We start from the raw sequence: 27,255 nt of genomic DNA, 5'->3' as shown, positions 1-27,255 counted from the left end.
CACTTTTAAAAGATTTATTTTTATTTTAAAATTTTATATCTCTAATCTATCTATCTATCTATCTATCTATCTATCTATCTATCTATCTATCTATCTGTGTGGGGATTTGCAAATGTACCCGTGAGGGCGTGCGCCCTCAGAAACCAGAAGCAGATGCCTGAGCTGGAGTTACAGGTGATCCTGGGCCACTGGGTTGGGAGCTGGGAACTGATGCTGGTCTTCTGGGATAGCAGAACACTCTCAGCTGCTGTGCCGACTCTCCAGCCTCCACGTTTTGTTTCTTAATTAGACATGAGTGGGTGTATTAATCTCTTTTCTCAGCTGCTGGACAGACCACCTGCCAACAGTGTAAGGGAGGCAAAGTTTCTTTGACTCCGGGATTTCAGACTAGAGTGTGTCATAGCAAGGAAGGTGTGTCCCTGAGCATGTAGCCCAGGCTCCTCACAATCATAGCAGATCAGGATGCCGCGGAAGCAGGGTCAAGTGACAACCCCCTAAGGCTCTCCCCCCAGGCACCTACCATCTTCATCTGGGTCTCACCTCCTGAAGATCCCCCAGATTCTCCAAACAGCCACACATCTGGGAACCAAATGTTCAAATATTGCCTCCTGGAGCCATTTCACATTCAAGCACTATCAGTCAAGACGTGTAGGAGTGGGCGTGTCAAATGAGACCTCAGGGTCTTTGTTTTAAAGAGATATCATCCTGTCTCTAACAAAGTGGAAGGCAAGGATTGCCCCCCCCCCAAGAGGGGAAGAGAGAGAGAGAGAGAATAAACCTATATTGTATTTTTGGGAAGAAAGAGGAGTAGAAGGAAGAGAGGAAGGACCAAGGATGAGCAAAAGCAAAAAACCATTGATATACTTGTATAAAACAACACTCATTACTTTGTAAATTTACCTAAAATTTTATTTTAAAAAGAACAAGAAAAACAGGGCATATGGACTTTTACCAGTGAAATTAGATTTTTGCTATAGAAAAGTCATTGGTGGTGGAGGAGAGAGTCACCGTGTGTGCAGAATACACAGCAGAGGTCCTGCAGTAAGGGTCACTGTGTGTGCAGAATACACAGGACAGGTCCTGCTGAGAGGGACACTGTGTGTGCAGAATACACAGGAGAGATCCTGCAGAGAGGGTCACTGTGTGCAGAATACACAGGAGAGGTCCTGCTGAGAGGGTCACTGTGCAGAGTACACAGGACAAGTCCTGCAGAGAGGGTCACTGTGTGCAGAGTACACAGGAGAGGTCCTGTGTTAGACACATATTTCAGTGGCTGTAGTATATCCAAGCAGAAAATGGTAAAGACTTGAGTTAAATCTCCGCTCCTGTTTGTTTAGAGAGTTCCTCAGGATAAGCTAGGCTGGCTTCCCGTTCCTTTATTTCTGATTTGCTGGCTCTCGTGTCTGGATTGGTGAATTGTTCTTATCTGATTTGCATCTTCCAAAGCATTACTTTATTTTTTTCTTTTTTGCTTCCTCTCTTCTTTACACTGTGGAAAATGTTTACTTTTCTTTCATTACAATTACTATGTGCGTGCACATATATTTGCATATATTTACTATGGCCCATGCTTGCAGAGGTCTGAAGACAACTGTATTCTCCTTTTACCATGTGGTTCCAGAAGATCCCAGTTAGGTTGTCAGGCCTGGTAGCAAGTGCCTTTAGCCATCTCGTTGGCTCTTACTTATATCTTATATCTCTTTACTGTAGGTTCAATGGGAGTTGAGTGGGAACAAAATCATTCCTATGTATTTAATGTTACTTTACCTGCAACTTCTTATGTTTTTGTTTCACGATAAACATCCCCTTTTGTTTTACTGTAATAAAATTGCCTTCAGATTGGCTACCTGCAATGGTGTGATTGCATCTAACACAGTATTTCTAGACTCTAGTCTCTAAAAAAAATTTAAATATACATAAAGTCCTACCTCCGTGGTTTAGCCTAAGTAAGTAATTTAGCTTTATGGATACTCACTGCAGTGCTTGGTGTGGTAGTAAAAACATTCCAACAACCGAGCATAGCTTAAATAAACATACTTTTACAACTCAATATCTACTAATGAGAAAATTTACATAGAAACAAGCTTAAATAGCAGTACTCCAGAAAACACAAGGCTATTTGGTCAAGGTCACTGGACAAAGCTGTCTTTTTGAAGCACACATTTCCTGGTGACTTGAGAGCATGGCATGAAACCTTTCCTTAAGCGTCCTAATGTCCACTCTCCCCGCCTTCCTCAGTAACAGGATCGGATTTGTGGTGGGAGGTGTTTCTCCTGTCTATGCTGTAACTAGGGATCACATTAGGGCTAAAGTAAAAGAAATATAAAAGTGGTTTTAGGAGAGACTTCCGGGAGGCTTCTTTGAGGCACTGATGACAAGAGTGAGGAAAGGAAGCAGACATTAAGCTACTTCCTGTACTAAGATCTCCTAACAAACAAACAAAAATTAGTTACTAAAACCTTCAAAGATCTGGCTAATTCTAATTGGAGAAGAAAAAAGAGAGCCGAGGGAGTACGTATGCTGATTTTCCTTTGAATAAACTTACTTTGCAAAGGTTGATAGGGTTACAAAAAAATCACTCGCGGTAGTGACCTCTTTTCGGGTTTTCCGCGACAACGCAAATCGAGACCATTCCTTTCGTAGACCATTCCGTCGCGCCGATGCCGGCCCTTGTCCCATTCCCAAATTTGTCTAGGGCTTGCAGGGTTTCCAGGATACCTCGTGCATCTGAGGATCTGCATTAACTTAAATTTTGGCCCCAGATGGCAGTTAGGAATTTGAGATCAGTGCCAGGCTGGAGGAATTCTCTCAGGCCACCAATCCTGGGCGCAGGGCGGGGCGGAGCTGGCCCCTCCCCGTTACGTAGCCAGTAGTCGGGACCGGACGGGAGGGGCGTGGCATACCTGCTATCAACCTTGTGATTGGCATTCCGTCTCCAGTGGCCGCGGCTGTCAGCTGCCCAGAAGCCTGGGCGAGTGAGGACCTACAAAGTTTGTCCGCTCCGGGGCGCCATACCGGCTCGGGTCCCGGCCAGCCGGGCTGGGCTGGGCTGAGCCCAGGAGACCCCGATGGCCGCGGTGTTCCTGGTAACGCTCTATGAATACTCGCCGCTCTTTTACATCGCGGTGGTCTTCACCTGCTTCATCGTCACCACCGGCCTGGTATTAGGATGGTGAGTGTCCAGGGCTGGGAGTGGAGGGCGCGGGGACCGCCGGCCCGGTGTGGGGTCCGCGCAGAGGGTTCGGGTGACTCCGGCAGAGCGGTCACCGCCACCGAACACACTCAGCCCAGGCCAAGCTGCAGTCCCCGTGGGATGGGACTGCAGGGGAGAACTTGGTCCTGGTGGGGTCAGAGTGCGTGTCCCGAAGGCTTTGTCCCGGGCCCCGGCCTACTTTGTGCCTAGCGGGGACCGGTCACCGGCCCCGCAGGCGCGCAGACCTGACCCAAAGGAGCTTGGCTGTTTCTGACCCGAACTGACCCTTGGTTGGTCCCAGATCTTTCAGAGGAACTTTTACCTGAATTCTGTATCTACCGTTTGCTAATTGAATGGCTTCTTGATACAGTCTACTTTTTTGGAAGTGATCTTTAGTTAATACGACGTTTTTAGAAAGGAGCGAGATTTTAGGAATAAGTTATTCTGTGGGGTGGAGGCATTTTGCTTCTAGGAGAGTTACATAACCCAGGAACAATTCTTTCAGTGTCGAGTCTCCGGTATCCCTCTTGAGGAGATGCGGTTTTATCATGTTTAGGCTTATAAAACACAGCTGGTTGAAACCACCGGACTAGCCTACAGCGGTTGCTCTCTAGACTGCAGCCTTTGCCCCTTGAAAAGATGGTGAACCCAAATGTATTGAACAGTGGCTCTAAATGAACAAGAACCATGGCTGGAAGTGGACCGTACAGAAAAGGACATGAGCTGTTACAGTTGGGGAACGAGTACTCTGAAAAATATATGAGAACTGGAATGCATTTGCGAGAACACAGCAGACAGGTTTGAGACTGAAGCGAGCTTTGTAAATCAAGCTCAAAATACCACTTGATTACATATTCAACGTTACTTTAAAGACTTTAACAGGTCCCGGTCCGTTTCTGAAAATAGGATCTCCTTTGGAAAAAAGGAACATGTTAATATTTCCATTTGACCCCGCGGTACAACGTAAAACTCCCATGTTGTGGACAGGATAAGATGAAGTCCAATCTTAAGTTGTTTTCTCTTTAAGACGGGTGGTTTCCCTGTAGCATAGTATGATTGCAGTCCTGGTTCAGCATCCCAAGTGCTGGGAATATAGGGGTGTGCCACCATACATGGATCACTCCGTGTTATTTACTATTAACCTTTCAGGTTTTAATTGCTGTCATTTTCGTCAAGGAAGTTTGTAATTAGAATTAGTGTTTACCACTTTTTTTTTTAAGTAGTCTTAATACACAGTTTTTAAAGAACTACAACACTGGTGTTACTCTCTTCAACCTAATTTTCCTCTCTAAGGAAATTATCTAGTTGATAATTGCACTATATGCCTTGTTAAATAGGCCACTGGGGGGAAGTGGATGAAATTCATATTGCACGTAATGCTGGCATCTAAGGGTAAAGGGAAGACTGGGGTGTGGGGAGGGAGACAGAGAGAGACAGAGACAAGGAGAGACAGGGAGACAGACTTTGGAGTCAGACAAACACAGGTTCACGCCAGGTTTAAGGCTTGATTTGAATCTATAATGATTGTTTACTACCTGTGTCAGTATGAGGTTTACAAGTGTTGCAAGTTTCTATTGATGTGTTATTTCTTGAAGTCTGGGCTGAGCACTGATGAGGCTGCAAGACCTTGTCAGTAAGTGCCAGTCACCTCTGTCCTTATTTGAACCTAACAAGTCATGGTGAACCTAACCAACCATTCTTTCCACCTGGCTTAGCTTCACCTACGTAGATAAGCTTTTTATATTGTTATTTGCAAACTAAACCAAGGCCAGATTCACCTGCTAGAAATGATGATAACTTGGTCACCATGTTAATCTTACAGACATCTTTCTAATATCCCAACCAAGGCAACAAGAGTGAGCTAGTCAACTTGCTACACTTTTCGTCCTTGTCATTCTGTATCGGTCATATCTGCAACATAATCTCTATTGGTTATCTGTTTCTGTACCCTGGTTCTTACCTCACGCGGCTGGGTCCTTGTTTCTTGCTTCTCTCCACTGGGCTGCATCTACCTGTGTTGGTGAGCATTGCGGAAAGAGCAGGAACATGATTATTAGATCCCAATAGCAATAGCCAAGAAAAGGAAAAAGACATCACACAACAGGACATAACTGTCTTCTAGCCTCCATAGTGGCTTCTGTGAGTCCCAGCAGCACCCGTCTGTCGAATACTCTCAAATACCTTACTCAAATAATCCAGAATTTCAACTTGGCAGCGATTCCCTGTCGCCTTGGCACCACAGTTCGGTAAGGGATTGTCCGTCAGCCTTACTGCACCCCTGTATACTCTGTTAGTGAGTCTGGGACAGAAGACCGTATTTCTCCTTTGTTAGATGTTTACCCATAATGCTTCACTAAGAAAGGATACAGACTGAAGTTTAGACAGGCCTCAGGGCACACTGCTTCTGTTTAGTTGCTTTTTTTGTATGTCTTCCTGTAGCAACAGTGCTTCACCCTGGCAGCGACTCTGGTCCCAGTTTATAATTTTCAAGTCTCCTAGATCAGCCTCATTTCATTATATTGGAGTCACAGCTGCATAGTGTCCCAACTCCACATTTTTCTTTGTTCTGTTACTTTGTCTTAGGGATGATAGCTTGTGGTAAAGTCTCCCACTCTAGGCAAGCACTCTACCACTGAGTCACATCTTCAGTGCTAGTTAATAACTTTTAGTTAGTCTATTTCTCTCTATTCACATAGTTGATGGGGTTCTGATCTTCTGAGTGGACTATGACTGAGTGTTCTTGGGCAAAATCCCATCAAAGATGGAGCTTGTCAGTTGGGTTAATTACAGCTTGGACACCCAGTTGTAACTGGGATAGTCTTCAGCCCTTTATTAATGAGAAATGAGATCCTAGGAATCCATTGCATGTAATGGCATTGTAATTAATTTAAATAAAGATGCATTTGGTTGATTGTGATGGAGTGGTTTCTGAATTAGGTGCCTGGGGGAGCAAGTCTTTACAGCACTTGGCTGTTGAAGGCAGTCACAGCGATTCTGAGAACTGAGTGGACACCAGTGCTATGACACCTGTTTTGGGTTGCTTGGGTTATTTACAGGAATAAAACAAACGTGAATCTCTCAGATCAACTCCCAGAGAATCACAGAGTTATGGAGAGCTCCAAACCACTTTGTTCTGGGTTCCATAGTCAACGTCAAGGTTGGGTTAAAGGGTTACATTAAAGGGTTGAAGCATTAGCAAGGTTAAGAACCACTGGTTTTTATAGGAACCGTGTATTCCGTAGGAGATGGAGACAGGATAGTTAGGGTGTTAAGAGAAGCATAGAATGTTACAAGAACAGATACCATCAGTGAGGCTGTGTGCTCAAGTATTTCTGGAGCCAAAGTCTCAGCATATGTTTGATTGATGGAAACTTGATTCAGAGGTTGAGACAGTTCAGGTACCTCTTTCGTTGGCTTCTAGGTTTTCCTTCTAAGTACAGCTTTATCAACATCAAATAACGTTTGATAGATATGTTTTCATTTTGAGTCTGTTCAGAATTTTAGGTGTTTGTAACCTCTAGCCCAGAGTATGGTCTGTCTTTAGTAAACATCCTAGAGCATTAGAGGGAGAGCCTCTCTGCTTGTTGGGTGATATACTCTGTACCAGGTCGGACAGGTTAATAAGGCTGTTCAAGTCTGTGCTGTCCTTGCTGATTTTTCTCTCTCTTGCTCCTTCCAGTTATTGAGCTGGTTCAGAGTATCAAAATCTCTATGTATTTTTCTCCTTATTTTTAAAGTTGTGTCTCTTTTTTACCTTGTATTTTGAAGAACTATCTGTAGATGAATAAACATTTAGGATTATTGTATCTGGATGATAAATTAACTTCTTTCTGATTATGAAACAGCACTCCTTTTTCCTCTCATAATCTCTGCCCCAACTTCTCTGTCTGTTGTTAATGTAGCCATCATGACTGGCTTGCTCATTCTCTTCCTCTCCCCAGCCTTCTCTCTCCCTGGTTTTCATCGTTTTCCAGGATTACATTTAGCATCTTAAGCATTTAGACAAACTACCACTGAGCTACATCCCAAGGACATCCAGCTTTCTCTTAGTTGGTATTAGCAAGAATATCTTTTCCCATGCTCTACTTAAGATCTATTTTTATCTTGGTATTTTAAGTGGGTTTCTTCTATGTACCATATACCTAGGACTTGCATTTTTCTCCAGTCTGATAATCTTAGTCTTTTAGTTAGGGGGTCTGAATCACGAGCACTGGTGAGAGGACTGGGGTTGGTGGATTTAAGCCCATCATTTTACAGTTTGTTCTTATTTGTCTGTCTTTGGTCCCCCCCCCCCATCTGTCACTCTTCCTTTGCATTACTTAAATAACTATGTTGGCATATTAGCAACAACTTTCAGGTTGCTTTGGGGATTTTAGTCTGCCTCTAACTTTCAAGATTTTAAAGATACTTTTATATTTTGTAGACTTTGGCCACATTAAGTTGTCTGTTGGATGCTTCATTTTCAGTTTTCTTTTCTCTTTCTATTTCATTTTGAGAGGAGAGAAAGGGAGAGGGAGTGTGAGTGTGAGTTTCACTGCAGAGTGTTTTACTGCCAGCAGTCCAGCACCAAGCCACGCTCCCAGCCCTCAGACGGGGCTCTTCTTATTGTAGTGTCTTCACATTTACTCTCCATATGTTCTTCCGTGTCTAATCTGCTGAGAAGGCTGGCCAGCATATTTTCATCTCAGTCTTTGCCTTTGTCATCTCTAAAAACTGACAGGAGTGCTTTAAATTGTCTATATATTCTTTAATCTCATTAGCCTTCTTGAGCACATGACATACAGCTATGTAGTTGTCTCCAGTTAAAAGACAAGGATTATCAGGTTGTATAAATTTCCAGTATCTTTATAATTTTTGATACACTTCTATAGATTCTTTCATCTCCTCTTTATGGTTATATTGTCTGCTTCTTTGCATGGCAGTTATAAACATTGGAGAAATGCATTTGCCTTAGAGCTTGCTGAGCCATTGTCTTACACATCCTTACACATATTCGTAAGCTTTGTCCTGAGTTACAGTGAATTTCCGTGGAAACAGTTGGATCTACTAGAGGCTCACTCACATTTCCTCTTCCCTGGCTGGACCCCAGCAGCCTTATCTAAGCTCAGTAAAATCAGGTCCATCATTAGGTCTATTCTCTTTGTTAATTTTATTAGGTTCTTTTATCAGAATGATAATCTATTATGGAATTGTAGTTTGCTAACTCAGTATCTGTGGAAGGTATTCTGTTTGTTTTATTCTTTTTCTTACCTTCACTGCTTTACTGTTTTATAGTAATAGTTACCAGATGCTTAGAGATCCAGCCTAGGACAAGGTATTACAGCGACACTTCTGTTGCAGATTGACACTGGCCCAACCCACTCTTGGGGTGAGCCTTGCCCTAACCATTGCATGGCCTGCTTGCCCTACACTGGCCTTTGTGTAGACTTAGTCGCGCCTGCCTGCCTGCCCCAGGCACAAACCCATCAGTCCATGCCAGCAGCCTTTTTCCATGTATTTTCTCCTGAAAGTAGTTGACATTAAACCCAGCTATGTCTCCTTTTATCAAACATTTTATTATATAAATTTTCAAACATTCAGGACACAGGGAAGAATTACATGGAACACACATTATTCATTGCTTAGACTCTACCATCAACATTTATTACATCACACGTCTGCCCCCTCATCCCTTCTGCTGACCAACCATTTGTCCATCTTATTCCAGGATGTCCCCCAAAGTTGTTCTCTTCACCCCTAAGCACTAGGACATGACTGCCAGGTGTCTTGTTTATCCTTTCTTTTGTATATTCAGCCTCCCCCTTGCCCCCACCCTCCCTCTCTCTCTCCCATTTTGCTGTTGGAGCCCCGCACAGACGCACACTCCCATGCCAGCTTTACATGGATTCTAACTCAGGTCCCCACACCCACTCAGCACATTATTCACTGAGCCAGCTCCCTAGCCTCTCTGACATTTTGTTTGCTTTATTTTTGTTTGTTTGTTTGGTTTGGTTGGATAATTTTGTTTTGTTTGGGGACAGGGTTTCTCTGTGTAGAAACTGTCCCTTGCTGTCCTACAATTCTGTAGATCAGGCTAGCCTTGAACTCAGTGCTTTGGCCTCCAAGTGCTAGGACTAAAGCATGACCTGTTTTTCTTTTAAAGTGCTATTTTCCTGCAAGGGATATGCAAATCCGGAGCTTGCTGTCTGCCAGGTGTTTACCAAATACATTTGTAGAACCCCAGTCTAAGCACCACTTACTGCTGGGCTCTTCTCGGCTTCCCCAGGGGTTCCCACACTGTAGACCCAGAAACAGCCTTGCTCCTCCTTGTTTCTAACAAAGGTTAGTTTTGTCTCTTTTAGGATTCCATATTAAAAAAAAAACATATAGCATTGCCTTAGTTAGGGGTTTACTGCTGTGAACAGACACCATGACCAAGGCAGCTCTTATAAGGACAACATTTAATTAGGGCTGGCTTACAGGTTCGGAAGTTCAGTCCATTATCATCAAGGCAGGAGCATGGCAGCCCTCAGGCAGGCTTGGTGCAGGAGAAGCTGAGAGCTCTATATCTCGTTCTGAAGGCAAACAGGAGAAGACTGACTTCCAGGCAGCTAGGACGAGGGTATCAGAGTCCACGCCCACAGTGACACACCTACTCCAACAAGGCTACACCTCCTCATAATGCCACTCCCTGGGCCAAGCATGTACAAACCATCACAAGCATCTACTTTTTGACATTTAAAATTTTGTTTTGTTTTTGTAGGTGCTTTATGTGCATGTATGTCTGTACTGGCTATTTTTGTGTCAACTTGACACAGCTGGAGTTATCACAGAGAAAGGAGCTTCAGTTGAGGAAATGCCTCCGTGAGATCCAACTGTAAGGCATTTTCTCAATTAGTGATCAAGGGGAAAAGGCCCCTTGTGGGTGGGACCATCCCTGGGCTGGTAGTCTTGGGTTCTATAAGAGAGTAGGCTGAGGAAGCCAGGCGAGGCAAGCCAGTAAAGAACATCCCTCCATGGCCTCTGTATCAGCTCCTGCTCCCTGACCTGTCTGAGTTCCAGTCCTGACTTCCTTTGGTGATGAACAGCAGTATGGAAGTGTAAGCCGAATAAACCCTTTCCTCCCCAACTTGCTTCTTGGTCATGATGTTTGTGCAGGAATAGAAACCCTGACTAAGACAAATTGGTACCAGGAGTGGGGTATTCCTGTGACAACCTGACCATGTTTTGGGGAGGACTGTGGAAGGACTTTGGAACTTTGGGCTTGAAGATCCATTCGTTGTTAAGAGCTCTGTCAGATGTTGTGTAGGAGCTTGGAAGATAATGTTGAGAACAGTGCAGAAGATGGAGGTCTGGTTTGTGAAATTTCAGAGGGAAAATTAAAGACTCTTTTCAGGGCCATTGCTGTTTTGATTGTGAAGATTTTGTAGTTCTGGTTAGCTGGGGCTGAAGAATCAGCTGTGATTAACAAGATACCAGAACTACCAAAGCAAAAACTTTGCATTACTGGGACTATTGATGCTGGTTAGCTGGAGCTAAGAAATTAGCGGTGATTAAGAAGAGACCAGCATCGTTGAGGTGACATCTTCTGGGGAGTGTTTTCTGAAAGCACAAAGAGACTGTGTTCCAGAGATAGGCAAGGTTATACTCCTTCTGCAGTGGGACTTGGTAATGTGTAAGGGTCACCCAGGTGGTACTGGTTTTGAAGGCATGAAGGGGTCATGCAGAGCAGCTCAGGCTCGGCACTGTGAGAGGCCATGGAAGGCCATTGGTGAAGGTGCAGCCTCAGTTGTAATTGAAGGCCCAGGACTGAAGGGATCACGCAGTGTTTTGGAGATGCCAGTACCACGAGATGACCACCAAGAGCAGCAGCAGCAGTGGAGTACAGGCATCTGGAGCCCAGAGGACGACGTGTGTGCTACAAAGGGCATGGCTGGAGAAGTGACCCAAGCCCTTGGAGGAGCCTAGAAGATCGTGAGTTGGATCCCAGACGTTGGACGGTTGGAGATTGATTTTTGCTTTGATTGTGACTGTGCCCTGATATTTTCCCTCTTGAAGGAAGAAACTGTTTTAGTGGAGCCCACAGTTAAGAGACTTTTAATTGTAAAAAGACTTTGGATTTTAAAAGAGATGGATATTTTAAAGAGATTGAAAATTTAAGAATATGTAAAGACTGTGGGACTTTTAAAGTTATTTAGATCTTGGGGATGAATAAGAATGTAAGGGTTGAGGCTTACTAGTGATGTGTTTGTGTGTCAAGTTGACAAGGGGTCAATTGTACTGGCTATTTTTGTGTCAACTTGACACAGCTGGAGTTATCACAGAGAAAGGAGCTTCAGTTGAGGAAATGCCTCCGTGAGATCCAACTGTAAGGCATTTTCTCAATTAGTGATCAAGGGGAAAAGGCCCCTTGTGGGTGGGACCATCCCTGGGCTGGTAGTCTTGGGTTCTATAAGAGAGTAGGCTGAGGAAGCCAGGCGAGGCAAGCCAGTAAAGAACATCCCTCCATGGCCTCTGTATCAGCTCCTGCTCCCTGACCTGTCTGAGTTCCAGTCCTGACTTCCTTTGGTGATGAACAGCAGTATGGAAGTGTAAGCCGAATAAACCCTTTCCTCCCCAACTTGCTTCTTGGTCATGATGTTTGTGCAGGAATAGAAACCCTGACTAAGACAATGTCTGTGTACCACTTGTGTGCCTGGTACCCACAGAGACCAGAATATTGGATCCCCTGTTACACACAGTTATGAATTGTCATGTGGGTGCTAGGAACTGAATTCCAGATCATCTGGAAAAACAGACAGAGATCTTAACTGTTAAGTCATCTCTCCAGCCCCTATATTTTTGAAAATTATCCACATGATTATAGCAATATAATCTTTGGTGCTGACTGTTAAGATATTCTCCCTGGAATATGCCAGTTTGTGAGCTTGTTTCTGCAGGCTCCTTCCTGTTTCTTTTTCTTTCCTGTCTCTCAGAGCTGTGTGTTTGGAGAGAAAGAAGTGATCAAAGTATGCTCACAGCTGCAGTCCACTGATTCCTCCATGGCCTATTCTAGGGCACTCTGTTTAGACTGAGTAAGCTTGCCTGCTTTGTAAGTTTACTAGCTATTTAGTTTAGTTTCTTAATCCCCAAGCTGCATGGATTGTCACAGTTCATGCTTTTGCATAGTTTATGCAACGTTTAAAAGTGTATTATATGATGAAAGTCTGTATTTGATACTTCGGTTTGTTATTTTAAAAATTCTGAAAGACTATTTGATATTTTAACAGTTCCCTGGCCTCATAGACCATAACAAATAGTCTGAATTTTGAGTAAACATTTGTTTTTCATATCTTTTGAAGATAGTTCTATAATGGCCACGTTTTTTATTCTAAGTATAATTTACCTACAATCACTGACTGTAATTATGAAATTATGGTTATCCACAATGTAAAGGAAAGAGCAAGCCGATTTATTCAGCCCAGTGATGCATTGCAGTTCTGTGAAGCCACTGCCCTCCCTTAATTCTAGATTGATTCTGCAAGACAATGTAGATCAGTGACTACACCTCTTTTCCTGGTCCTTATTTTAAAAAGGAATATGTAATGAAGCCTAACATACTTTTTATGTGACATAAAGTTTCAAATCTGTTGAAGTTATGTTTTATCTTTACCTTTCTTTAGGTTTGGTTGGGATGTTCCAGTAATTCTGAGAAATTCAGAAGAAACCCAGTTCAGCACAAGAGCATTCAAGAAACAAATGAGACAAGTGAAGAATCCTTTTGGCTTAGAGATCACTAATTCATCTGCAGCTTCCCTAGCAAGTCGGTGGCTATTTCCCAAGCTTTGCTCCCATCTCATGTCCTCTTGTTGCTAGCCCTTCTGTTTTCTTTCTCTGTTGCTCACTCTCTCCTCATTAAACTTAACCATTCATTGACCTGAAAACTGTAGACGTGAAGATGAATGTTTTATACATTGAACTCTGGAAGGGTTTATCCAGTAGTTAACAGAAACAGCGCTTACGGAGAGGAAAATGAAGTACAGACATGTTTGTGCACAGTCTGTGCCACACTCATTGGTCGTCAGGGACATAATGATTAAGTGTGTAAAACAGTGACTTTAAGGTTGCTATAAAAGAACAACTGATTTATAATCTGAAATTATGATATTTTAGTATACATTATTTTCATATAATAAGTTGTTTCTGGTGTGGTAATTACAGTTCACAGGTTTGTTTCTGTGTTTGGAAAAGTGAATTGTTAGAAGGACTACTTAGGAGCCCTGGAAGTGAATTATGAAGAAATAAGTTGTTTGCCACAGTAGAGACACTTTGGAAAGTCCTTGTAGAGAGCGTATGCTCACCCCAGTTCCTTGTAGCCATTTTCTAGTTGTCTTGACTGAAAGATAAGTGGGTGTTTCCTGGGGGTGGAAGAAGAGGGAGCAGAGCACCCGGGAGGTAGGAACTGCAGAAAGGTGAGAACCAAGAAGCCCTTGGTGGCTCAGACAGGGAGAGGCAGGTGTGATGTTAGCATCGGCTATCAGCTGACAGACCCTGGCATCACTTATGAGATGGCTTCCCAGGCCTGTGAGGGATTGTCTTGATTGTGGTAACCCAAGTGAGAAGGTCTGCCCCTTGTGCTTGGCCCTGACCCTTGGCTGCATCCACGGTCTATATACACAGAGAATGAGAGGTGAACGGCAGTGTATGCTTGTGGTGTGAACACAGTGGGAGCAGCTGCTTCAGGCTCTTCCTCACCATAAATGGCTGCACACTTTAGCTGTAGCCAGAGTAAACCTTTGCTCCCCAAAGTTGCCATTCCCAGGGCATTTTTATCATAGCAACAGAAAGAGTCTAAGACGATAACTATTGACTAAGAGGCTAGATTAGAGAGAAGAGTCTATGAAGACTTGATTCTTTGCATTGGTTTCCATAGATAACACTGATAACAGAAGTAAAATAGGAGGAATGTGGGTTTTGGAAGAAAAATAGAGAATTGAGTTTTGTATCTGTGGATTTTGCTTTTCTTCAGTGCAGATGAAGATTTAGGAGCAGAGGAGCTCACCTTTGACACCTAACCTTTCCTAGCTTAACCACAAATGTAATCGTTCTCAGCTTTTAGCTTATTCTTGCCACCATTTCTTTTTCTTTCCTTCAAAAGGAAAACAAAACAAAAACAAACAAACACAGAAACTGTACGAATTTAAGCCAGGGACATGGTTAAAATGCAGCCGTAAGGACTAGTGTTCAGATCCACACACAGAATGTCTGGAGGTGTGTAGCCTGCTTCAGAAGGTGGAGATGGGATCCCTGGGCAAGCTGGCTAGCAAGAGTAGACATATCTGAGCTCTGGGCTGAGAGACCCTGCCTCAGTGAGAACGCAAAGGTGAAGATTCTCAACATCAACCCAGGAAAGCCGTGCTGGGGCACGGGGGCACACACACTCATGCACACATGCACAGCATACATGCACAGCACACACTCATGCACACATGCACAGCACACATGCACAGCACACACACATACATGCACACATGCACAGCACATACATATATGCACAGCACACACTCATGCACACATGCACAACACACACTCATGTACACATGCACAGCACACACACATACACACATGCACAGCACACATACATGAAAATGGAAAAAGAACACTTTTTTTATATTTGTTTGCTCTTCCTTTCACTTTTCCAAGTGATGCTGACATCTCCCTGTGTCCCTCTACTGAGGTGTCTATCCTCAAGTCACTGATTGCTACTTCTGCATCCCACTGATGACCTCCAGGAGACAATCAAATCCAGTGGGGGTTTTGGGCTGAAGGTACTGACCTCACCTCCGGAGCTGATGGTCTTCCTCCGTCACATTCACTGTGACTTCAGTGAACCATTCTGAAGTCGGCATCCTGCCTGTGACTGCGGGAAGCTTATCTATCACCTGACAGAAACCAGTCAGGCAGCATGGCGCATTGCCTAAGTCAGTCTTTCTTCGTTTCTTTGATGGAGGCCTCACACTGAAGCTCAGATTGGTCTGGAATTCATAATACAGCTCAATTTGGCCTCAGCAAGTAATTTTTTTTTAAGTACAAAATTCCTTACTCCTTTCCCTTAATTATAAATAATGCCGCCCTATAAGTTGAAGGAAACTAAGTTCGTTTTCCCTAAAGAGTACATATTTATTCTGACATATTTTCGTTTTAGAAAAATAGATTTTTAAGATATAGCATAAAGAAACTATCTTTATTAAAAGAAGGCAGTGATGATTAAAATATATAATGGTGGTTCAACAACACCCCACCTCCCCCCCCCCCAGCATTGCCTCCCCCCAACCCCCCTCCCCCCATGGCTTTATATTTCAACCTGCTACAGTGTCTTAGCTGGTTCTTGGGTAAGGACTGCCTATAGAAAAGTCAGCATGAGACTTCCTGATGTCCAGCCACAAGCCTGGAAGTACATTGGGAAGTGAGAAGAGTTGGTCACTGATCTTGCTGTGAGGAAAACAGGAAATCTCGTATAGAACTGAGGCAGTCACCACCACCATTCAGACAGAAGCAATCAGTCACCACCACCATTCAGGCAGAAGCAATCAGTCACCACCACCATTCAGGCAGAAGCAGTCACCACCACCATTCAGGCAGAAGCCATCATAAGCAGAGCCAATGTTGCCTGTCAGAGGCGAATGAAAATTGTCAGTGGAGCCCTCAGCTATGCCCACGCTCTGACATACTTCACTAACAGAAAAGGCAAATGGTCACTAGGAGGGTGGCTACTAGAAGAACTCACTTAAAAAAACAAAATACCAGTGGATAACATTTCTTACTTGTTTCTGTGTGGGGAAAAATGAAGAATGAGTTAAGTTATAAGAACAAAGTTAGCCGGGCAGTGGTGGCGCATGCCTTTAATCCCACCACTTGGGAGGCAGAGGCAGGCGGGTTTCTGAGTTCGAGGCCAGCCTGGCGTTAGTTCCAGGACAACCAGGGCTACATAGAGAAACCCTGTCTCTAAAACAAAACAAAACAAAACAAAAAACAAAACAAAACCAATCAAACAAAAAAGAACAAAGTTCATGGAAAGGTAGCTACCCTTAGCAATGTCTACATGATGCTGGCATTGTGAGTAGTTAGATAGTTATTTTGTTTCAAGCGCAGATCATTTAATAATCCAGGATGTTTTTTCACCACTATATCCCAAGTACCTGACAGATTGCACAGGAGGGGGAGCAAACACCCAGACACGATGTGACTTGAGAACAAATAAGAGACTCGTGAGTCTGTTTACTGGCACCCTTTGCTGGGGTTTTGTTGTGTTTGTATTTTGTTCAGTTCATGTCCCAGTATAGAGCTTTAATGAAACCATAAGTTAGACACTCAGTATGTGTTAGTTGAGTTGGATGAATGGGCTTCAGGAAGCCTGCTGTCACTTTGGAAGCCCCCTCCATGCCACCTTGTCCCCCATTTTAACAGAGCCAATAACAGTTAAAGCAAAAGACTTAGGCAAAAACACATTAGCATTTGGAGAGCAGTTTGCCAGCTTCCACTTCCTGATGGTTCCTCTCCAGGGGCCCTGACTGTCTCACCATCCTCACACATGGTCTCTGTGCATGACTTCCTCACAGAGACAAGATGACTTTTCCTGTCTGAGTTGTTCTTTTTAAATGGCTCACTGCAAGGCTGACTTAGGCAGTTTGTGTTATTAGCCTAGTGCAGTTGTGTGGGATAACGATGGGTTGAAGGAAGCCATACCCCACTTGGTGTTAAACTTTCTGATTTACAGCTGTGCCCCAGTTTTGTTAATGATATTAATGTAAAACAGTTCTGGGTATGCAACCTATATGTATGAAATTTAGAAGAACAAGAACAGCCGGGCGTGGTGGCGCACACCTTTAATCCCAGCACTTGGGAGGCAGAGGCAGGAGGATTTCTGAGTTCAAGGCCAGCCTGGTCTACAGAGCAAGTTCCAGGACAGCCAGGACTACACAGAGAAACCCTGTCTCAACCCCCCCCCAAAAATAAATAAAAATAAAAAAATAAAAATAGAAGAACAAGAACATGTGAAAGGAAAAAACTCCCTGCAGTCAGTCTCCAAAAACATTATGCTTGCTAACAGCAAAATTATAGTTATGAAGAAGCAACAGAAATGATGTTATGGTTGGAGGTCCCCACAACACGAGGAACTGTGGTGCATCATGAAGGCTGAGAACAGCAATCTAGAACCGATTTTGGTGACACATTAAAGCATGGTTACTTTCATTTGTCGGTGAATTAATACCTGGCTGAACTCCAATAGGTATCTGAGGTAGAATTTCATCCCAGGTGCCTATGCAGAGTTCCTGCTAGTTAACACTCGTGTCTGGTTAACTACCTGTGGTCTGTGTCACTGCCCTCCACACGCCACTGAAGCAGAAGAGTAGGACACCCTCTTGTCATCCTGCTTGAATTTGTTCATCTTCTCACAGCACTTTGTCTTGAAAACCTTCAGTAAAGACTCACTGAGGCCGGGGGATTGCTGGTGGGCCTGGAGCCGGGTGCAGAAGCCAGGCTGTTGTGCCGGGAACAGTGACCCAGACTACATTTAGTTCTAGTCAAACACACCCTACCTCTGCTCTAGCTGTGGCAGCTTCTCTCCCACCTGCAGGCGACACTCCCCTTGGACTTATTCTCTCCCCTTGGACTCCATCTGCTTCAACTGCTACTAGGAAGGAGAAAAAATATCATGTTGGTAGCACTTAAAGTACTATGTAGGCATAGAATCCATAAGTAAGATGACACAAGCAATTTGTACATCCTCTTAGTCATCTACGTATCCAGTCTACTGAAGTTGTAACCTCCTTTTGTTGAAAACAGAGAGAATTATTAACCCTTCCATAGTTGGTATTCCCAGCTGTTCCTTGGGCTGTAGAACACGGACTGTGTGACGGATATTAACACTGTTGTGAGTATCGATAAACAGAGCACTGACTGTGTGACAGGCATTAACACTGTTGTTCTGTGTATTAATAAACAGTAGCAGTAACACTCTGCTTCGTCTAGTGTTTTCTGACCTGAGTGATCCCCATCTGGACACCCTGGTTTTATGAACACCCACTTCAAATGGCTCTGCTCTGCTCTTCTGACCCCTGCGATTGGGATTGCATATGATCTTGGAAAGGGGTAGTTACACTTAACAAAAAGGAAAACCGAGCCAATCATTTAAAGATGAATTATAATGATAAAACTTGGTTGATATTGCTATAATTCTGCATGGAGTTTAATTCTGCTCTTGAGACTTTTATATTTGCAGATATACAACAACTTTTAAAAGGGGCTATGAGCTTGGGCAACATCCAGACCGAAGCTCATACATGCTTCTTACCCTGTTGTTGTACTGTCCGATGGTTGGGTGACGCCCATTCTCTGTGGTTTGCTTTCATAGCAGGCATGACCTTGACAACAGACTGCCTGGAGGATAGTCGTCTGACATGCTACTGGGGGTGCAGTGTGCAGAAGCTCTACGAAGCTCTCCAGAAGCACGCCTACTCCTTCAGGATAAGCACCCCACAAGCGTTAGAAGAGGCGCTGTACAGTGACTATCTCCACCGAGAACAGTATTTGTATCCTTTTTCCACATACACTCACTGGCACCGAAAAAAACGAAACCCTGTGGATACAGTCAGATGTTGCCAAGTCATTGGCTTATTAATATATTTTTGTTCTGTTGGCAATTTGCCTTTACATACTCAAAAGTATTAAAAAGCACAGCAAAGAAGAAATATATTGCCAGTTACCAAGTGATACTGAAATTGAAGACTTTGGTCCAGTGCCCAGATCTCGCTATCCTTTGGTAGCTCTGTTGACCCTCGCTGATGAGGATGACAGGGAAATTTATGATATTGTAAGTATTGAAGCATCTGGGATTCCTTACCTTTATAAGACTTGGGTGATTCCAAATTACTTTTAAAATAGGAAAAATTAATTTCTGAAAATATATATTTGGTCTTGGACTAATGTGTCTTGAAAACTTAAACCATGGATTACATCCCCGTTTAATTATTATAGCTGTAACATGCCTTCAGAATATGATGTTTACCCCCCTCTGGATGACAACAGCATAGCTTTATTAGAAAATTAAAGGTGGATTATTGTTGAGTGAATTTTATCCTTCTGTGGTAGATATTATTTGCTTTAGAGAAAATGTCCTTTTTGAGAGAGAATAGGCACATCTCTACATTTTTATTACTGAATTGATCAGTGTCATCTTGACTTGAAATGCTTGACTTTGAGCACAGGCCTGGTCTTTTGGGGCCACAGTTATAGTTACTTTGTTTCTATTGGAGTCCTGCTACACCTGCGTTTTCCACGTGGGATCCTTATGTTCAGTCCTTTTAGGAACTTTTTTTCTCACTGTGTACTGATTGGTGGGAGTGGCTGTGGGGAGGAGAGGAGGCAAGGCAGGATTTTACTGTGTAGCCTTGGCTGTCCTGGAACTCACTCTATAGACCAGGCGAGCCTCAAACTTAGGGACCCACCTGCTTCTGCTCCCAGAGTGCTGGGATTAAAGGTCTGAGCCACCACTGCCCAATTTGTGTACAGATTCTTTAGACTGGTAATTTCCTATTTGGAACACAAGAGCATCTAAGTCCATGGTTCTCAACCTATGGGTTGCGACCCCCTTTGGGGTCAAATGATCCTTCTACCAGGATGGCTTAAAACCATCAGAAATCACAGATATTTGCGTCATGCTTCATAGTAATGGTAAAATTACTGCTATAAAGTAGCAACAAAAATAATGCTATGTTTGGGGGCCACCACAGCGTAAGGAAGTGCATTAAAGGGTCACAGCATTAGGAGGTTGAGGAGCACTGACTAATCAATGCGGTGGAAGTGGACACAGGTTGGACATGCCCGTCACTGACGTGCATATGTGGGAAATTCTAACCCGCCCTCACTGACCAGTCACAGTTACGTTCATGTGCATTCAACATGCTTTTGAAAATTAGTATCAGGCCATGTTTTTAATATGATCTTAAAGCACAAATGAATTTCCTCATTAGATTTGGGGCTCATCTCTGTCCCCAGGATAGCTCATTGTATATATGCCAATATATATAATATATACTCAAGTCTGAAAAATCTAAACTCGGAACCACTTCTGCTTCTGAGCATGTCTGAAAAGAGAAACTTAACCCATATATATAAGCAGCCCTTGGTGAAACTTACAGTAAGAGCCAGGGGTGGTGGCACACTCCTTTAGTTCCATCACTTAACTTAGGAGGCAGAGGCAGGCAGATCTCTGGGTTCAGGGTTGGCCTTGTGTACAGAGCTAGTGCTAGGATGGCCAGGGCTACTCAGAGAATCCCTGTCACCAAAAGCAGAACAACAACGACAATAAAGGCAAAGAAATAAAAGCAATCTTATGGTAAAAGTGGCCTTTTCTGTGTTTGACATGCTTGTTAGTAATGATACAGGGACATTTTAATCATAGTTTTGTGTGATATACAAAATATATTCACTAGTATTAGCCTATAATTTTCTTTCAGCAACAACCTGGGGTTTAGAACAAATGTCCTTTTACAGACCAAAAAAAACGTGAAGAAAACTCTCAGCCCTACTCTACCCCTGGGCTCTCGTCCATGTTAGGCAAGTGCTCTGCCGTTGAGCAATCTCCCCATTTTTTTTACCATTTTGTAAAGAGCAGAGTATCTTGATAAAATAAATGTGTGTTGAATTTTGAAAGGTGCAGACTCTTACTGAAAAATATAACTTGTTATTTGCAAATAAGAATTTCAAATTTCATTTGTTTGTTTTGTGACAGGGTCTCACTATGTAGCTATAGCTACCCTGGAACTATGTAGACCAGGCTGGCCTCAAGCACAGAGACCTGGGCCCTGAGTGCTGGGACTAAAGGCGTTCACCACCACTGCCTGGCCTTGTTTGCCTTTATGACAGCATTTTGTAAGACAACTTCTGCATACACACACCCTTTCTGTAAGCAGAAGCTTTTCTTGTGATTGTGTCAGAGTTAGGCCTGGGCAGCCAGGGAACCCTGCAGGATGACAGACGACCTTTGAGCATGCCACCTCTGAACTACACAGTACTCTTTGCTGGCATTGGTGATAGACATTTTGACCTCTTGGTCCATTGTTTCTAACTTCTCCTTAGCTTTGGGTTCCTCTCTCTTGGTCTCTAATGAAGCACCGTAGCTCTCCTGAGAGTTTGACCTCCATTTCCCTCTCCCTCTCCCTCCTCTCCCTGCTGTGTCTTTCAAATGTTGCTGCAGAATGGGGCAGGTAATCAGACTGAGCTGCTAATGTATGGCTGCCCAACTCGCTTCTGGACCCTTTAGGACCATTGCAGGTGTCCTACTTTCCTTTCTTGATTGCCTCATCTTTAATACCCCGTAATGATTCTTGTGAGATACTATGTTTAACAAGGTGCTTGGAAAGGGACTGTCTCTAGTCAGTTCTCTGCATGCTCCTACAAACCAGACCCTTCTGCCCCAGTGACCTCGGGGGTTCCTTCATCTTTTCCTCAGTAGTTGATATCAGTTTTGAACTGAACTAGTCTGGACTCAAATTGCTGTCTCAGCACTTTCTGCCCAGGCTGAGCATTCAGAGTCAAACTGTGCTCGTAAATTACATGGATTCACTCCCTCAAGAAGAGGAAAGCTACATAAGAGACCTTCAGGAGTCTCCCACATGCCTCAGTGCCGTGGACGACCATATCCATTGTGTGTTGTGTCTCCTTTTCTGTTACAGGAAGGTATGAAGGTAGGACACAGCAGGTGCTGTGAACCCTCTTTGTACTCTGTTCATGTTACAGTGTCATGGAGAGATCACTTACAAATAGGTTAACAGATTTCCTCATGGATTTTTTTCCCAAAAATTTTAAAAGAATTATTATACACACACACATACACACACACACACACACACACACACACACACACACACACACTGTAGCTGTCTTCAGACACACCAGAAAAGGGCATCAGATCCCATTACAGATGGTCGTGAGCCACCATGTGGTTGCTGGGAATTGACCTCAGGACCTCTGAAAAAGCAGCCATTGCTCTTAACTGCTGAGCCATCTCTTCCAGCCCTGTTTATTTATTTATTTTTTAATAGCTGCATAGTATTTCATTTGGTTTGAAAGAAAAGTCATAATCCTAAACATTGGACCAAAATCCTAAAATATAATTCTGGGAAACACAATTTTAAAACTTTAGTTAAAAGACATTTACATTTCTTCAAGGGAGTTTAGGGCCTGCAAGATGGCTAATGGGGTAAATGGATTTGCCACACAAGCCTGGTGACCTAAATTCTATCACTAGAGCCTGTTTAAAGGTGGAAGGAGACAACAGACCCCACAAAGTTGTTTCCTCAAAGTTAATAACAGTAAAATAAACCTGCGAGTACACCCCATATCCACACACAGTAATAATATTAATAATAAGGAAAATTTATTTGAGAGACAAACATGTTAGAATACTCAATAGGCTACTTTACAAAATAAAATAGACAATCGTGTCTTGTATGTTTTTACAAGTATAAAGTTCTGATATGCCAGTGATGTCCTACAAGTCTTAGAGTTATAAGGAGACAAACTGTGTTCACAAAAGATAAGCCAAAAAGCAGAACTTTTAAACATAAGCCACTGGATGTGTAGTGGTTTGAATATGCTTTGCCCAGAGAGTGGCACTATTAGGAGGTGTGGCTCCTTGGTTGGAGTAGATGTGTCACTGTGGGGATGGACTTTGAGACCCTCTTCCTGGCTGCCTGGAAGAGTGTAGTCTTCTGGCCCATTCCAATCAAGATGTACATCTCTTGGCTCCTCCAGCCCCATGCCTGCCTAGGCACTGCCATGCTTCCTGCCTTGATGATACTGGACTGAACCACCGAAACTATAAGCCAGCCCCAATTAAATGTTGTCCTTTTAAAAAGTTGCCTTGGTCATGGTGTCTTTCATAGCAACAAAACCATAACTAAAACATGGTGTTGATTTGTATGCCAACTTTATAACTAAAGACATACGAAGACATACCTTAGTTTTTTTGATGAGATTAATCAAAGGTCATAACCATAATGAAACACGGTAGTTAGCCAGAGCAGAAATCTCCAGAAATGCCTTCTTTTGTAAGTTCAGCTATCCGGGAAGGACCTCTTCATTTAGTGAGGACATTGTGTGTGCATACGCCCACATAGTGAGGACAGTGGCTCTCTGTGTGTATACGCCCACAGGTCAGCACCAGTTGTTTTTCTCCTTATTTTTCTGAGACAGAGTCACTCTCTGAGCCTGGAGCTTACCAATTCAACTAGACTGGCCACCAATCCTGTAGGGAGTCACCTGTCTCCTTTCCTTCCTACCCTCCAGTGCTGGAGAACAGGAGCCTGCCTCTGCTGTGCCCAGTTTGTACATGGGTACTGGGAATCAAACGCAGGTCTTTGCTCTTGTATGACAGCACTTTACTGACTGAACCATCTCCCCAGCCCCTTGTATTTTTACATATGTGTGTGGTATTCACACACCACATAGTATTTTGATAACATACTTTTGTGCAATCAAATTTGCAAAAAAATACATAAAACAATTTAATGGTCTATACAATTCTTTACACAATTGAAAACTTTATTAGAAGTAATGCAGAACTGAAATATACAACATTCCTAATTGCAAATTAATAATGCTGGCAATTTAAAATAGCAGAAAGAAAAATATAAAAGAAAAACAAGACAGTTTAACACAGAGACAGCATCATGGGGCTGGGTCATGGGCATGAAAAATGTGTGCACATATCTGTGATTCCACACAAGTCCTCTTGACCTCTGAGCCATCTCTCTAGCCCCAGTTAACTGCTTTTTGAAGTCATGTGTAACGGCTGTCCTCAGAGAATATACTCCTGCTCTATGCAGCACATCTCTTAAATTCCTGTATGACTTCATAGAAATCCCGTTATCTTCATATAGCCTGTCCTCTCTGCTGTGCTCGTATGGAGTCTCAGGCCACCCAGAGTTTGGTGAAAACAAAATTGGTCATCAGCTAGGGCTAGGTAGCAGTGCTGTTGTTTGTCTCCAGCTGAGCAAGTGACTGTTTTCAGAGCAGCTCCTCACCTCCCTGCTTGGCAAGTGTGGCTCCCATTCATTGAAAGCTCCTGGAATTTCACCACCTGGAAGGAGTGCCCAGTAGACAACGTTGCTTCTAACCTGAAATTTTCATCCTGTCTGTAGAATTGACAAGTGCTCTTGTCTACTTTCCATCAAATGCATTGGTTGAGTGGAAAATAAAACAAGTTTTATTGGTACAGTTCGCACTTCACTTTCGGAAGCTTGAGCATAGCTTGTTCCAAATGCCATTATTATGTGGCAATTCAGCTGAGTTCCAATAAGCATTTATAACTACATTTTGCTTTTTCCAGGCAATAGTCTATAAATGTCTTAAGTTTCTAAAATGCCTGATGCTTCCAGGCATATATTTAATAAACAGAACAGTGGAGATAACATTGAAGACATCATTGTTAATCAAAGCAAGGCACCCACTAGTCTTGTATGCTCGACTGTGTGGTAAATGTCAAATTTCTAGCTAACACTAGTTCACCCTCTACTGTTTTGTGACACTGGAGTGATCTCCATGTGAGCAGGTGTCCTTAAGCTTACTCCATGGTGGGAGGCCTAGTGCTGCGTATGACAGGGCAGGAGGAATGCGTGCTGTTTTTTTGTAGCTTGGCTACACTAACCCATCCCCAAGATTTGGCTCTCTACCCCTCCAAACCCCTCGTGTAGCCTTTCATACACTACTAGAAATTATGTTTTTCACAGTTTTTAACCTGTTGGCTTATAATTTGTGGGTCTCCAACCCTGGGAGCTTTAGACTTTAGGAGCTTTTGAGTTTTTAGGTTTCAGCAGTTGTTGGTCTTGGAGATTCTGGCTGGCCTCACATATTGTATGTGGTGTATGTGCGCGCGCGTGCGTGTTGTAGTTTCTTAGTTTCCTCACTTGGATGATATAGGGAGTTCCCAGTGTAACTGTCTTATACTGAATAACCTATGCAAGAGTGCTTTATACTGGGGTGTAGCTGAGTTGCAAATGCATGCTCTTTTGTTACCAATAGTGCCAGTTCCCTTCATTGAATTCTCCCATCACCTCTTTCTCATGAGAGTCTCTACGGGAGTGCAAGCTTTTGTATACGTGTCAATCCTGTGTGAGAGAAACAAGTTTGTTTTTGTTTGTCTATCTTCTTTGGAGTGGGGTGGGGCAGGAATCATCACTGAATGTCATTCCAGTCACCCTGTACTTTATTTGTGTTCGTGTGTGCATGTGTGTAGGTGTGCCATGTGGAGGCAGAGGTGAGCATCAGGTGTCTTCCTCAGCTGCTCTCCACTCTTTTTTTGAGGCAGGGAGTTGCACTGAACTAAGCTCACTGATTGGCTAGACTGGCCAGTGAGCTCCTGGGAGCTGCCTGTCTCTGCCTCCCAGCCCTGATGTTACAGATGTGCTGTAGGAGGCAGACATCCAGTTTTACATTCTTCCAAATTGTTAGCCAGATGACCCCAAACAATGTATTTAATGACAAAGCGAAACAAAGCAAACAACAACAAGACCCTTCCCTGTGTCTGTGCCGCACCATGGTTTTGCACATAACTAGTTTTTGCCCTTTGGACTGTATCTTCTCTGTTGTCCATTCCTCTACTTACGAATCGGTACCATACAATTTAATATTTGATGAGGTTAGGGAACCTCTAGCTGATGAATGCTTTCCTGCCTATTCTTACATGTTCGTTCCTTTTTCTGTGTGAGTTCAGAACCAGGGGATGCAGCTCTGTAGTAAAGCACACTGATATTTTTATTGAGAGCACAATGAATCTGTAAATTTCAGTAGAATTAAAATGTGTCAAAACTCTGTCAGTAACTGCTTCCTGTTCAGTGCTGTGATTTATACAATGAGGGTAAATGTTCTAGTATATCTCTCATCTGTTATATGAAGCATTTTTCACTTCTCTGTGAGAGAGTGGTAGGTGCTGACTCATATCCAATTTTTATTTTAGATTTCCATGGTGTCAGTAATTCATATTCCTGATAAGACTTACAAACTTCCCTGCAGAATATTGTATCAATATTTAATCCTGGCTCAAGGTCAATTTTACGATCTTAAGGTAAGTCATACCATGTAACGTTTGTTATTTATAGATCAAGGAGAGGCTGTTTCTAAAGAGAATTATGGCTTATAGTTACTTTATAGAAGTTAACTCCTCCTCCTCTGGGATTTGCTAGTTCACAGATTTTTAGGAGCTTTTGTGACCCCCAGGTTCAGAGAGTGACTGTTGTTCACAATCGCCTTTACACTGGTTTCTTTGATTTTCAGCAACTTTTCATGTCTGCAAATAATAGTCCCCCTCCCTCTGGCGACGAGTCTCCAGAAGACAGAAGTGTGGAGCAGAGCTTGTTGGAGAAGGTGGGACTGGCTGGGAGTGACGGGGACCCAGTGGAGGAGAGCAGCAGGGACTGCGTGGTGTGCCAGAACGGGGGCGTGAACTGGGTGCTCCTGCCCTGCCGGCACGCCTGCCTGTGTGACAGCTGTGTGCGCTACTTCAAGCAGTGTCCCATGTGCCGGCAGTTTGTGCAGGAATCCTTTGCACTTTGTGGTCAGAAAGAGCCAGACAAGGACCTACTAGAAACTTCCTGAAGATATCCCAGCCGGAAAGTGTACTTTCTACACAAGGTGCAGAGCCTTGTGTCCTTAGAGGCAATCCTAACACAGAATCTACAGTCTTAACTGTACACAAGGTGCAGAGCCTTGTGTCCTTAGAGGCAATCCTAACACAGAATCTACAGTCTTAACTGTCGGAGAGAGTTCTATTTTCACTTCGTCCTTGTACAATACGTGGATGATGGAAATAAAGTCTTCCCGCTCAGTGTGGCAAACGCTGGACGCTGTCTTTGTCGATAGAGAAAACTTGACGGTGCTCTTGGGAAGAATGTAACGTTTGTTTGTTTTACCAGCTAGAAGATTTCACATAGTGTGGGTGAGAAAAGTCGCTCTGAAAGTCAATCCTCCTGAAATTCCAGGAGGTATAAGTTTCAGGGTGGCTGACGGCTTTTCCTTTTACTATAATGTGGAGTGGAATTGGA

General features: G+C 43.3%; 1 protein-coding gene across 3 annotated transcripts; it reads left to right on the top strand.

Moving 5' to 3' along the window:
* The first annotated feature begins 2,924 nt into the window (after positions 1 to 2,924).
* Cgrrf1 (cell growth regulator with ring finger domain 1) lies at positions 2,925 to 27,048 on the top strand. 3 transcript variants are annotated; one of them, XM_021182188.3, is made up of 6 exons: positions 2,925 to 3,172; positions 12,835 to 12,974; positions 18,570 to 18,744; positions 18,878 to 19,025; positions 26,172 to 26,279; positions 26,489 to 27,048. In XM_021182188.3, the coding sequence occupies exons 1-6, from the start codon at positions 3,069 to 3,071 to the stop codon at positions 26,807 to 26,809; spliced, it is 996 nt and encodes a 331-aa protein (XP_021037847.1). In that variant the 5' UTR covers positions 2,925 to 3,068; the 3' UTR covers positions 26,810 to 27,048. The 3 variants fall into 3 exon arrangements, with proteins under 3 accessions (XP_021037847.1, XP_021037845.1, XP_085684727.1); XM_021182186.3 differs by having other exon boundaries at positions 18,567 to 18,744; XM_085828601.1 differs by lacking the exon at positions 2,925 to 3,172 and adding an exon at positions 10,375 to 11,540 and having other exon boundaries at positions 18,567 to 18,744.
* Positions 27,049 to 27,255: the final 207 nt, after the last annotated feature.

Source organism: Mus caroli, unplaced genomic scaffold (assembly GCF_978045245.1).
Source record: "Mus caroli unplaced genomic scaffold, Mus_caroli_1 scaffold_12, whole genome shotgun sequence".
In the NCBI taxonomy this organism is placed as follows: domain Eukaryota; kingdom Metazoa; phylum Chordata; class Mammalia; order Rodentia; family Muridae; genus Mus; species Mus caroli.
This window is presented reverse-complemented; position numbering and strand designations above follow the sequence as displayed.